Raw genomic sequence first — 13177 nt, 5'->3', positions numbered from 1 at the left:
GTGCACAGCACACCTGCATTGGCCGTGCACAGCACACCTGCATTGGCCGTGCACAGCACACCTGCATTGGCCGTGCTGCCCGTAACACAGTCCCACACTACATGAGTGGCAGAGTCCAGTTGAAACCAGACAGTTATGTAGACCTTTGTAACACATGTAACATTACATTTTATGCCGCAACGTCTTATAGTCTAACATAACTGGACTATACTTGATATCCAATTGATATTGACTCAATCTCTGTATTTCATAGGCTAGCCGACAAGACTGGACCTGCAAACATGTATTTCTCTGGATAACTTCACAACCCACCAACTGGGTGTGTCCCAATCGAATTTCCCGGGGTGATAATAAAAAGAGGAAATACACTTTATAATAAACAGATACAAAGTAAAAAGAGAGTAGAAAGAGAAGCGGTGTAGTAATTTATTAATCCTTGTAGGAAATTACACTGTTTAATAATCAAAAGTAACAACAGAATACATGTGAAAAAGTACAGAAGTAAATCTACAATTTTCCGAAAATCAACAATATGCAGAAAATTGACAATATACAGAAAATCTGCAATTTGCTGTAAACACGAGCAGATCGAAATATTGTACAAACGGACAAACTCCTCGCTCTTTTCTGTAACATGGAAAAGGCTGAGGACCGGAGAAGGAGAGGAGTGGGGGATGTAGAGAATCTTTCACCATGCAGCTGGCAGATATAATTAGTTGGTCGTTGGTATTATTTGCATGTTTTCACAAAAGGGAAGTTGGGTTTTCAGAATGAAAGAGAAAGGGGGTTAAAGACTGAGGTGATGCGCACGCTTTGGACAATAGATGCACTGGTCACACAACTGTTAAGATTAAACATCTGTTAAGGTCCTTGATCGCAAGAATAGGGTCATTTGTTAGTGCTGGCTCTCCACATATCTGCTAAATTAAATAAATTAATACATGTAAATGTCTGTGCTTTGCTATCTCTTTGGCCCCCTGCTTCCCCTTACCCCTTGCCCCTCCACAAACACACACAAACACACACAAACACACACACAAACACACACAAACACACTCACAAACACACACAAACACACACAAACACACTCACAAACACACACAAACACACACAAACACACACAAACACACTCACAAACACACACAAACACACACAAACACACTCACAAACACACACAAACACACACACAAACACACTCACAAACACACACAAACACACTCACAAACACACACAAACACACACAAACACACACAAACACACTCACAAACACACACAAACACACACAAACACACACAAACACACTCACAAACACACACAAACACACACAAACACACTCACAAACACACACAAACACACTCACAAACACACACAAACACACTCACAAACACACACAAACACACACAAACACACACACAAACACACACACAAACACACTCACAAACACACACAAACACACTCACAAACACACACAAACACACACAAACACACTCACAAACACACACAAACACACACAAACACACACAAACACACTCACAAACACACACAAACACACACAAACACACTCACAAACACACACAAACACACTCACAAACACACACAAACACACTCACAAACACACACAAACACACACAAACACACACACAAACACACACAAACACACTCACAAACACACCTCCTTCCTACTTCCACATTCCTTGTAGCGCACCCTCTTCCACCCCCCATCTTTCCACTGGCCCCACTTTCTCAACCGGTGACCCTCTCTCTCTCCTCCTACTCCCACTCTCTTCTTCTTCACTTTCGGTGTCTGGGTGCTGTCCCGGGCCACCAGGAAGTGTTGTGTTGATAAAGGAAGTGATGTTGCAGGGTTAGCTTGACAGCGCAGTGAGTAACAGCGTTTTTTGTTGCAAGAGGTTTCTATAGGAGGGGTGCTCCCACTCAAAACCTAAAACCAAGAAACCTCAGACTATTTTTAGAATGAGCAAACACCTCAGACTAACCCCTGTGGTAGTGATCGGTGATGGTAGGAAAGAACGAATGACTGTAGGCCGCTTCACTCGTGTCGCTGTGAACTTGGAGGGCCTCCAACCTCCATCACTGTCTCCTCAGCTGCCACAGACTCTCCATCTGACTCACTCCTACTCTCTCTCATTCTTTCTCACACACTCTGATGCTCTCTCACCCTCTCTCTCTCTCTCCCTCTCTCTTTCTTTTTCTTTCTTTCTGTCTGTCTCTCTCTTTCTCTCTGTCTCTGTCTCTCTCTCTCTCTCTCTCTTTCTCTCTCTCTCGCTGACCTTTTCTTATGGAATGGACTAGCCAGCTTGACAGGTTGTGCATATTATTGTGCAGTTAATCTCTCTCTCTGTTTCTGTCTGTGTCGCTCTGTCTCCCGCTCATTCTCTCCCTCTCGGCCCCACAGAAATAAGGATGTCAAAGCCAATAGAGGTGGAGAAACAAGGAGAAGACTCTCCAATGGAGAGCACAGGTAAGACTGAACCTTTATACACGGATTTGTGTGTGTGTGTGTGTGTGCATATGGATGCGTGGATTTCTCACGTACAGAACACGCAGTTGTTGTTTGGGCAGTGCATGTTCATACGTGTTTGCGGCAAGCAAGCGTGTGTTATTCGTGTCTCACTGTCTCCTATCTCTCCCACACAGATTCAGAACCAAACGGCCCCGACTCCAATCATCAGGTGTGTTAGCTGGTCTACTGCTTGGGTTTCTCTCCCACAATGCACCACAAGTCCTCGGTATCTCCACAAAACAGACCATTGTGTTGCCAATCAGCACATAAAATGCAACCATCACATACTATATTTTAGCGGCACGTTTCAGAGCCTTTGCGCCCGTGGCGTTTTTTGGCGCCTTAATCTAATCTCTGTGAATTGGTGTTCTTGGGTGTTGCGGTCGTAATGGAATGACGCATGTTAATCCTTTTTTTTTTTTTTTTTTTGTACATTACAGGTTCAGCCAATGAAAATCAACCCCTTTCCCCTCTCTCCCACCGTCAGTGGCCGCGAGGTGAGGGAGAGACTTGTGTGTGTGTGTGTGCGTGTGTATCTATGCATCTGTGTGTGTTTAGTGTGTCTGTATTGTAGAATGTGCAACATTTGCATTTCCCCACTCAGCTATGCAAAGCAATAACATTCAGCAGTTAGAACATTCCGGAGAGAAACGGACCCAGATCGAGCTGATCCTCCTCCATGCGAGGAGAGGAGGATCAGAGGAGAGAGAACGTCTCCTCGCTCCCACTCCCGACCCTTCATCTCTGCTCACCTGAAATGCCGGCATCCATTTCTCCTTTTCACTCTTTGACCTCCATCCCTTGTTTCCTCGTCTCAGAGTAAGATGGAGGATTGTGGAGAGATGGCCCCGGTTCCTCTCCCTTCTCATGGCCCCGCCCCCTCTCATGGCCCCGCCCCCTCACAGACAGGCCTCCAGCAACACCCACAGCTCATGCTGACTGGCTCCCAGATAGCAGGGGTAAGACACACACACATCTGCGATATATCCGCACCGTCCAGTGGTGAGTGAGTTGAGGTCTGCTTCGGATTTGCTTGCGGCTCTAGCTGAACTTTTCTCTTTCGCCTCCGGCCCTTCCTCCCTCCTCCTTCTGACTTCCTCCTTCCTCCCTCCTCCTTCCTCCCTCTTCCTTCCTCCTTCCTCCTTCCACCCTCCTCCTTCTTACCTCCTCCTTTCTCCCTCCTCCTTCTTACTTCCTCCTTCCTCCCTCCTCCTTCCCCCTTTCTCCTTCTCCCTTCCTCCTTCCCCCTTCCTCCTTCCCCCTTCCTCCTTCCCCCTTCCTCCCTCCTCCTTCCCCCTTCCCCCTTCCTCCTTCCCCCTTCCCCCTTCCTCCTTCCTCCTTCCTTCTTCCTCCCTCCTCCCTCCTCCTTCCCCCTTCCTCCTTCCCCCTTCCCCTTTCCTCCTTCCTCCTTCCTCCCTCCTCCTTCCCCCTTTCCTTCTGAATTCTGCTTTCCTCTCTCCCGCCTTCCACCTCATCTCCTGTCCTCTCCGCATCTTGTCTTCTCCTGTCCTCTCCTTGCCTCTTCTACTCCTCCTTCTACTCTCGTTCCTCCTGTCCTCCCCTCCTCCTCCTCCTCCTCCTCCTCCTCCTCCTCCTCCTCCTCCTCCTCCCCTCTTCTCCTCCTCTCCCTTCTTCCTCCCAGCTGACGGCTCTCTTGCCAGCACAGCAGCAGCTCCTCCTCCAGCAAGCTCAGGCTCAGCTATTGGCTGCAGCCGTGCAGCAGTCCAGCGCCGCCCACGCCGCCCACGCCGCCCACGCCGCAGCCCAGGCCAATCAGCAAGCTCAGGCAGCCGCAGCAGCCAATCAGCAGGTCAAGCAGCAGCAGCAGCAGCAGCACGCGGGCCAGACAGGGCAGCAGAGCCAGTCCCAGGGACAGAGCACGCAGGAACAAACAGGCCAAAGTGTCTCTGTCCCGCCCCCGCCACCTCAGCTCACCCTCTCCCAGCCAATCCAGCTCACCGCCCAGGTACCCACCACCAATCAGGGGCTGCTTCCTGGTTGAGAGGCTACAGGACTGGGAAGGATCAATTGGCCCTCTAGCTGTTTTTAACAATCAAATCCGTGAAACGTTTATTTCTATGTTATGGTTATGCATTGATTGTATTTTATGATGATTTTTCCTCGTACAAAAATGATACATCCAGATGAATCAAAAGTTATTTATGTTCGCCAGGCACACAGACAAATGAGCAGCAACTCCAATAACATTTACATCACATTTAGTCATTTACCAGACGCTCTTATCCAGAGCGACTTACAGTAAGTACAGGGACATTCCCCCTGAGGCAAGTAGGGTGAAGTGCCTTGCCCAAGGACTGATCGTCATTTGGCACGGCCGGGAATCGATCTGGCAACCTTCAGATTACTAGCCCGATTTCCTAACCGCTCAGCCATCTGACTCCCCTACGACATGAAACGACATGAAACGCATCATCACCCCCCCCCCGTCCCGTCCCCCCCTTCCCCGGGCTTCCAGACGTTCATGTTGGTCACAGTCTCTTCCCCCCCCTCTCTTCTTCTCCTCCCTCTTGGCAGGATATCCAGCAGCTGCTGCAGCTGCAGCAACTGGTGCTCGTCCCCGGCCACCCCCTCCAGTCCCCCGCCCAGTTCCTCCTCCCGCAGGCGCAGCAGGGGCAGCAAGGTGGGGTCCTCGCTCCAGAACTGCTCCATCTTAGACATTATCTAACAGGAAAGTTACTGTGCTACATCAAGTGCTTTGTGGTATCGCCTCCTCCTGTTCCCATCCTCCTGTCCCCTCCTCCTGTTCCCCTCCTCCTGTTCCCCTCCTCCTGTTCCCCTCCTCCTGTCCCCTCCTCCTGTTCCCCTCCTCCTGTCCCCTCCTCCTGTCCCCTCCTCCTGTTCCCCCTCCTCCTGTTTCCCTCCTCCTGTCCCATCCTCCTGTCCCCTCCTCCTGTTTCCCTCCTCCTGTTTCCCTCCTCCTGTCCCCTCCTCTTGTCCCCCTCCTCCTGTTCCCCTCCTCTTGTCCCCTCCTCCTGTCCCCTCCTCCTGTCCCCTCCTCCTGTCCCCTCCTCCTGTTCCCCCTCCTCCTGTTTCCCTCCTCCTGTCCCATCCTCCTGTCCCCTCCTCCTGTTTCCCTCCTCCTGTTTCCCTCCTCCTGTCCCCTCCTCTTGTCCCCCTCCTCCTGTTTCCCTCCTCCTGTCCCCTCCTCTTGTCCCCCTCCTCCTGTTCCCCTCCTCCTGTCCCCTCCTCTTGTCCCCCTCCTCCTGTTCCCCTCCTCCTGTCCCCTCCTCCTGTTCCCCTCCTCCTGTCCCCTCCTCCTGTCCCCTCCTCCTGTTCCCCCTCCTCCTGTCCCCTCCTCCTGTCCCATCCTCCTGTCCCCTCCTCCTGTTTCCCTCCTCCTGTTTCCCTCCTCCTGTCCCCTCCTCTTGTCCCCCTCCTCCTGTTTCCCTCCTCCTGTCCCATCCTCCTGTCCCCTCCTCCTGTTCCCCTCCTCCTGTCCCCTCCTCTTGTCCCCCTCCTCCTGTTCCCCTCCTCCTGTCCCCTCCTCTTGTCTCCCTCCTCCTGTCCCCTCCTCCTGTTCCCCTCCTCTTGTCCCCCTCCTCCTGTCCCCTCCTCTTGTCCCCTCCTCCTGTTCCCCCTCCTCCTGTTTCCCTCCTCCTGTCCCATCCTCCTGTCCCCTCCTCCTGTTCCCCTCCTCCTGTCCCCTCCTCTTGTCCCCCTCCTCCTGTCCCCTCCTCCTGTTCCCCTCCTCCTGTTCCCCTCCTCCTGTCCCCTCCTCTTGTTCCCCTCCTCCTGTCCCCTCCTCCTGTCCCATCCTCCTGTCCCCTCCTCCTGTCCCCTCCTCCTGTCCCCTCCTCCTGTCCCCTCCTCCTGTTCCCCTCCTCCTGTTCCCCTCCTCCTGTCCCTTCCTCCTGTTCCCCTCCCCCCAACTTAATCTAGTCGAGCTGATGGAGAAAGATGTTAAATCTCATGCCACTTTTCCCTCTTTCCCCCCAGGACTACTATCTACACCAAATCTTATTCCACTACCTCAGCAGAACCAAGGGGGCCTCCTCTCTGCTCCGACCAGGCTGGGTCTCCAAGCACAGGTACGGCCTCTCAGGAAAGACCCAGGCTTCCAGGCCTTGAAGCGTGCTCCTGGTTTTTGTACCAGAACTAACTGCCTGTCCCGTCCCTTCTTAGAGAGATAAGGGCGTGGAGATTGGCGGGGGCGGGGGTGTGACCACTGTCTCCTCGGTGACCTCTCACCCCGAGGAGCCGAGCGACCTGGAAGAGCTGGAGCAGTTCGCGCGCACCTTCAAACAGAGGCGCATCAAGCTCGGCTTCACACAGGTGTGTGTCTGTGCTGTGTGTTTGCATTCTTGTGTGTGTGTGTGTGTGTGTGTGTTTGTGTCAAGAGTTCTGAGGGGAGTGTGATGCCTCCTTCATCCTTCTTTGTCTCTCCCTCTTTCCCTCTTTCCCTCTTTCCCTCTTTCCCTCTTTCCCTCTTTCCCTCTTTCCCTCTTTCCCTCCCTCCCTCCCTCCCTCCCTCCCTCCCTCCCTCCCTCCCTCCCTCCCTCCCTCCCTCCCTCCCTCCCTCCCTCCCTCCCTCCCTCCCTCCCTCCCTCCCTCCCTCCCTCCCCGTCTCTCTCTCATCTACCTCTCTCCTTTCCTCCCTGTGCCTCCTCCCTGTCCTTCCTCTCTCCTCCAGGGTGACGTGGGTCTGGCCATGGGGAAGCTGTATGGGAATGACTTCAGCCAGACCACCATCTCCCGCTTCGAGGCCCTCAACCTGAGCTTCAAGAACATGTGCAAGCTCAAGCCCCTGTTGGAGAAGTGGCTGAACGATGCAGGTGACAGAGCGGATGCTTCGAAGCTCACGGCACAGCACAAAGACATTTAGCATTTAGAGTCTAGTCTGAACACAAAGTGGACGCCATTTGCAAACGTATATTGCACAGTACGTAGGCATTGTGTAGTCTGTTATACAAAGTGCATGTTTGCCAAGTGACTAACATGCTGTGTGTGTGTATGTGTGTCTGTCTTTGCATGTGTGCTTTCTGTGTGTGTGTGTGTGTGTGTGTGTGTGTGTTCCACAGAGATCATGTCCATAGACAGCACCCTGCCCAGCCCAAGCTCCTTGTCTTCTTCCTCTATGGGCTTCGAGGGGTTGCCAGGCCGACGCAGAAAAAAGAGAACCAGCATTGAGACCAACGTACGCGTGGCCCTGGAGCGCGCCTTCATCACGGTGTGTGTGTGTGTGGGCGTGATGTCTGTACGTGTGTAAGATGTGCGTGTGACTTCTGACGGGCCTGTGTGAGTCTAGCCTCTGACGTGTATGCGTGTGTGTTTTACCTCCAGTGTGTGTCATGTTCAACGTGTGTGTGCCAACCTGTGTGTGAGTGTAAGGTGTGAGTGGCACGCTGCAGCGTCTGACGTGTGTGCGTGTGTGTGTGTGTGTGTGTCCCAGCAGAACCAGAAGCCTACCTCAGAAGAGATCCTGATGATTGCAGAGCAGCTCAACATGGAGAAGGAGGTGATCCGTGTCTGGTTCTGCAACCGTCGGCAGAAGGAGAAGCGCATCAACCCCAACAGCTCCACCCCTCCCCTGCCCAGCCAGGCCCCCAGCGGCCCCCAGACGCACAAGCCCCCCTGCTACAGCCCCCACATGGTATGGCCCGGCCCCGCACCAACTGTATTATGGGGTTAGGGTTAATCCTCCCCACTTTAAATCTGTCGATGGTACGGCCCAGTCCATCTAGCCTATGCCCCAACAATCTACCCCTTTACTTACCTTACCAAATATCTATATACCCTAATCTCTCTCTCTCTCTCTCTCTCTCTCTCTCTCTCTCTCTCTCTCTCTCTCTCTCTCTCTCTCTCTCTCTCCCTCTCTCTCCCTCTCTCTCCCTCTCTCGCTCTCCTCACCCTACAGTTGTCCAGTCAGCTGTCCCAGGCTGTGACCAGCCTCAGCACAACCGTGACCACCATGTCCTCCACCTGCCCCTTGAGCTCCAGCCTCAGCTCCGCCCACCCCTGCCTCAGCTCCTCCCCCGTGACCCCTCCCCCTCGCAGCACAGCCAGCCCAGCCATTCCCAGCCACAGCACACTGAACCTCAACACAGGGTGAGGCTACACACACACACACACACACACACACAGAAGTACACACCTCCACTCTGCTGTGTATCCTCCTCGACTCACCTGCAGTCTGTAGTGAAAACGTGAACACACAGGTGGCTGACACACACACACACACACTGATCCCCCAGCCTGCTCCCAGGTGCAGCAGTGCATTTTAACCCTGTGTGTGTGTGTGTGTGTGTGGTTCTTGTGTCCACAGCTTGTGGCGTATGGGTAAGAAGAACGGAGATGTTTCAAGCTACATCAGCGATTTTGCTGCAAACTTGAGGTGAAGAGGGAACACAAACACACACACACACACACACAAACACACACACACACGTGGTCACGTACAGACACTCACATTGACACACCAAACTGCTTAACCAAAGTAACCAAAGTAAACGCTGACTTTTGTGAAAGGAGTGAAGAGTTTCAGTCGTGACGTTGAATGCGTTTCCTTGCTTCCTGTTTCTAGCGGCGATCCAGTCATCTCTCTACGTGCCCCCTGTCTAACTGTCTTTTCTTTGCCTGTTTCTCCCCTACGTGCGATTGTTTCCACTTTTCTGCGCACGTGTGTGTGTGTGTGGAACACAACAGGAACACTGTGATGGGAGTTAACACAGGGATGAACCAAGCTCTCCTCGGCAACAACCCACTGGCCACTATTCAAGGTGTGTGAGATAGGTAGAGAGGAAGACAAGATAGAGAGGGGGAGGGGGGGATGGAGAGGAGAGATGGGGCAAGAAAATGAGAGAGAAAGGGAGAGAAGAGAAGGTGAAGGAAGGTGAGAAACCAAAACAGAGACAGACAGATGGTGAAGCACCCCAAGTGACTGGGGGGGTGTATTATTGACCAAAATGAACCACAAAGTGATGGTGAAATTGGTATTGAAAGGAGATTTCAAGGCTGGCCTTCGGGGAGTAAGGACCGAGATTGTCTCCAAGTCCTAGAGTGCGATATGAAAAGACTGTAATACTTACAGTCAAACACAGGGAAGTACAGTAAGACCACAGACAGGAAGTCAAGAAGGAACTAAAGCACACTAGCTAGTGACCACTATATGTTCCATTCCACCACCATACATTCCACACCATAGCAGTGAGTAAGTTTTTGTGTTTCAGTGGTAGTGTGTGTGTGTTCCAGTGGTAGTGTGTGTGTGTTTCAGTGGTAGTGTGTGTGTGTTTCAGTGGTAGTGTGTGTGTTTCAGTGGTAGTGTGTGTGTGTTTTCTGCCTCTTCATGCTTTCATCCCCCATGTGCATTTCTTAACCTCCTCATTTCATCCACATGTTCAAGATTGTGGTGAGAGCCCTGCTGTTAACAAGAGTCTCTCTCTCTCTCTCTCTCTCTCTCTCTCTCTCTCAGCCCTAGCAGCCAGTGGTGGCCAGCTGCCCCTTTCCAGTCTTGAAGGGGGCAGCAAGGTGCTGATGGGGGGCACTGGGGGACAAGGAGGGTGCCTTCCCTCCTCCATCTTCCTCAACCACCCTGCCCTCCTACACATGGGCCAGAATCCTGGCGCTGGATTGGTCAGCAGCGCCGTAGCCAAAGCCTCCCAGTCCTCCCCTTTCCTGTCCGCCAGCAGCGTCAGCCCCACCCCCTGCTCCCCCTCCCCCTGCTCAAGCCCCGCCTCCTCCTGCTCCTCCAGCGAATTGGCACACAGCCCACCTTCTCTGGGAGGAGCCAAGATCGAGTGACAACGCCAAGGGCCAATCAGAGAGGAGGAGGCGGAAGGAAGGAGGAAGGAGACGAGGACCTTTCAACCAAAGTTATCTCTTTCTCTCTCTCTCAAACCCTTCTTCCAGTTCTTAGTGTTTGCGTTCACTCTCTCTTTCTCTCCCGGTCTTTCGATGCCAAAAATACACAGAATGAAAGAGAGGAGAGAGGGAGGGGAAGAAGCAAAACAGGGAGAAGGGGGGGGGGAAGATTGAAACCAAAAATCTTTATCTATCCAAACTGATGGAGAGGAGGCAGCGTTGGGGCGATGTCGGTACTGCAGCTCTCCCTCTCTGGAAAAAGAAACCAATGACAAAGAAACCGGAAGGGTCAGAGAGGGCAGAGTTGTGTGTCGAATCTTCGAAAACCAAAAATGACAAAAACCAAACTTTGACTCTATCTTTAGGGAATGGCGGCAAGGACAAACAGAAAAGGAGGACTGATTTTTGGGGAACTTCGGGTGAAGTGAGGAGGATTTTAAACCAAAAATGTATCTTAGGAAGAGGAAAAAATGAACACACAATGACAAAAAAAAATTACAACCGTACCAAAATCCCAAATACCAAAAACCAAAAACGGAGAGAAAAGCTTTATCCAAAGGATGTGTACATAGTGACCCTGTCCAGGACCAGACCTCTGCTACTGCAACGCAAACACACACACACACACATCCACAACCAATTTCATTCTACCATCTGCCATCCCGCCATCCATCATTGTCATCATGTCTGTTTGTGTCTGCCATTCCTTTGTTAGGGACATTTTGGATTGTTGTTGATGATTGTTACTGAATGAGTCACGGTTGCACTTGAGGAGACAGAGGTGTGTGTTTATATGTCTTTATGTGTTTGGTAAGTCTTTGACCTACCTCTGCCTACTCGTCTCTCTAAATACTCCTCCCGCAGCCTCTCTCCTTCAGCGCTTTTGTACGCTTTTTCGACAACATTGACGTTTTTATTTCACACGATTTGTCCCTCTGCTTTCTGTCTGTCGGAATGTAGATGTTTCCTGGAGAAAGTGTGTTCTTCTCTCTGAGGGTCAAAACAGCCAGGACACAGAAGGACACCTGACAATGTCGTTCATCCTAGACCGTGTCCGTGTTGTGCTCTGTTAACAGACCCGCACGCCCGCCGCGCTCGATTTACCTGTCTGTCGACAGCGGCTCCTGTTCTTAAAAAGTATGAAATAGGGCCGTGATTGTGCTTGAAGAGGTAATAATGTAAGCCGAAGGGCGATAAATGAGTCCGTTAATGTGTGTTTGGTCACAGGTGGCTCTCTGATCCATCACGTAGATCAGTAAAGAACCTACAGGTGTGTCTGTGTCGTTTCATCGCCCCCCCATCATCAGATTCATTTCACGTCATTCCACAAACCCCCCCCCCCACACACACACCCCCACCAGCACCGCCAGTCTGATCTGGAAACCGTTTGGAAACCAAAAGCTTTCGTCAGATTTCGGTGAGTGCGGGGTTGCAGTCATGACATGGGAACACACAGGGATTCAGAACCTGGCCCCGGTACCCCCCTGCCTCCCCTACTGCCCCCCCACCCCCTTCCAACGCCCAGAAGGGAAGCTTTAAAAGGGACACGGTTCTCCCCCCCTCATGGGGAGAGGGGTTGCCACGGGGGAGGGCTGCCAGGGGGGGAGAAAGTGAGAGGCAGGTGTCACAACTTTTTGTTTGTTTTGTAAGAAGATACCAAAAATACCGCCTGAAAAAGCCAAAAACCAACCCAAGGATCGAACCACAAGCGAGGGGGCAGAGGGGGAGTTCAGGAGGAGGTTTCGAAAGAGTCAAGAGGCCCACACGCGTCTGTCTGTCTGGCTGTCTGTGACCTTTAGCTTTTAAACTTGTGCGGGCCTTCATGACCCCGTGTACTGTGTAGCACAGGCAGGACGGAGCAGTGTGGACAGATGGACAGGCAGGACAGAAAGACAGGCGTTCCTCTTCTCCCCCCTGCCAGAAACTCAGCTCTTCTTCTCTGGTCCTGGATGGGCTAACTCTAATGACCTCACTGAACTGTTGATTCCGAATATGTTTTTATTTTTTCTGTTTGTTGGGTTTGATCGTTTGATCTCTGCCGTGTCTCTTGATGCTGTTTCATGTACTGTACTTTAGTGCTTATACTCATTTGGAATAACGTACGCGCCTACTACAAGAGCTTCATATTTTTTTTGTAGTCTTGCTAGAGATTTTTATCAGGTGGTTGGAAAAATACTGTGAAAATTTCGCTTCCAGATTTTTATTAGATAAACAGACTGTCTTGGCAGATAAGGAAGACACATAAAGCCAATAACAAGAGGAGAAAAAGCAAAACTAAACCAAATACGAAAACCAAACCATACCAAAAAAAAATCGAGTGAAATACCGAGAGATCTTGCGGCCTTGCATGCCACTGCATCAAGGTTTAGAACTTGGATCGTGTCAGTCTGTCCGAGGAGTGTGTATTTATGTACTTGTATCTGTGAGAGGGAGTGAACATCAGGTCTTGCAAGGACATCGCATTTTTTATCTATTAGCGATCACAAAGCAAGACACCGTTCCACACCATTCCACAGACACACACATTTATAGCCCTCGGCCAAATTGACAGAAGAGTTGAACTTATTGCATCCAAAGAGTACAATATTTGGTTTGATAGACTCAGAAGTACAGTCGACCCATGAGAATCATTCATGAACAAAAGCTTAGATGTGGAGCTTCTCACCCTTGAGACCAAAACTTTCCTCCACAGAAACTCTTAGACGGAATGTACCTGTTAGTGCTTCTATAGATTTTGTAGAAAAAAAGATCTATGTTCTAATGCTTACTTATCGCTATGTATTTAAGAAAAAAAAAAGAAAGAAAAAAAAACTTACAAAAAAGACTTTGAGAAAA

General features: G+C 51.1%; 1 protein-coding gene across 3 annotated transcripts in view; it reads left to right on the top strand.

Annotated features, from left to right (window-relative positions):
* The window catches only part of pou2f2b (POU class 2 homeobox 2b), a 38649-nt gene extending 28316 nt beyond the window's left edge, over positions 1 to 10333 (top strand). The window contains exons 2-16 of one of the 3 annotated variants that reach the window (XM_084671031.1): positions 2417 to 2482; positions 2659 to 2693; positions 2971 to 3021; positions 3343 to 3483; positions 4167 to 4490; positions 5060 to 5165; positions 6482 to 6573; positions 6668 to 6817; positions 7176 to 7317; positions 7564 to 7712; positions 7938 to 8135; positions 8400 to 8590; positions 8808 to 8876; positions 9188 to 9261; positions 9954 to 10333. In XM_084671031.1, coding sequence (XP_084527157.1) covers positions 2417 to 2482; positions 2659 to 2693; positions 2971 to 3021; positions 3343 to 3483; positions 4167 to 4490; positions 5060 to 5165; positions 6482 to 6573; positions 6668 to 6817; positions 7176 to 7317; positions 7564 to 7712; positions 7938 to 8135; positions 8400 to 8590; positions 8808 to 8876; positions 9188 to 9261; positions 9954 to 10282 — 2117 coding nt within the window. In that variant the 3' untranslated portion in view covers positions 10283 to 10333. Of the gene's footprint in view, positions 1 to 2416; positions 2483 to 2658; positions 2694 to 2964; positions 3022 to 3342; positions 3484 to 4166; positions 4491 to 5059; positions 5166 to 6481; positions 6578 to 6665; positions 6818 to 7175; positions 7318 to 7563; positions 7713 to 7937; positions 8136 to 8399; positions 8591 to 8807; positions 8877 to 9187; positions 9262 to 9953 lie in introns of all 3 variants that reach the window. The other 2 variants (XM_084671020.1, XM_084671040.1) reach the window with 2 other exon arrangements.
* The last annotated feature ends 2844 nt before the right edge of the window (positions 10334 to 13177 follow it).

The sequence above is a fragment of the Hypomesus nipponensis genome, chromosome 2 (genome assembly GCF_054491055.1).
Source record: "Hypomesus nipponensis isolate SF chromosome 2, ASM5449105v1, whole genome shotgun sequence".
Classification (NCBI taxonomy): domain Eukaryota; kingdom Metazoa; phylum Chordata; class Actinopteri; order Osmeriformes; family Osmeridae; genus Hypomesus; species Hypomesus nipponensis.
Note: the sequence above shows the minus strand (reverse complement) of the source record. Positions and strands in the feature narration are given on the sequence as shown.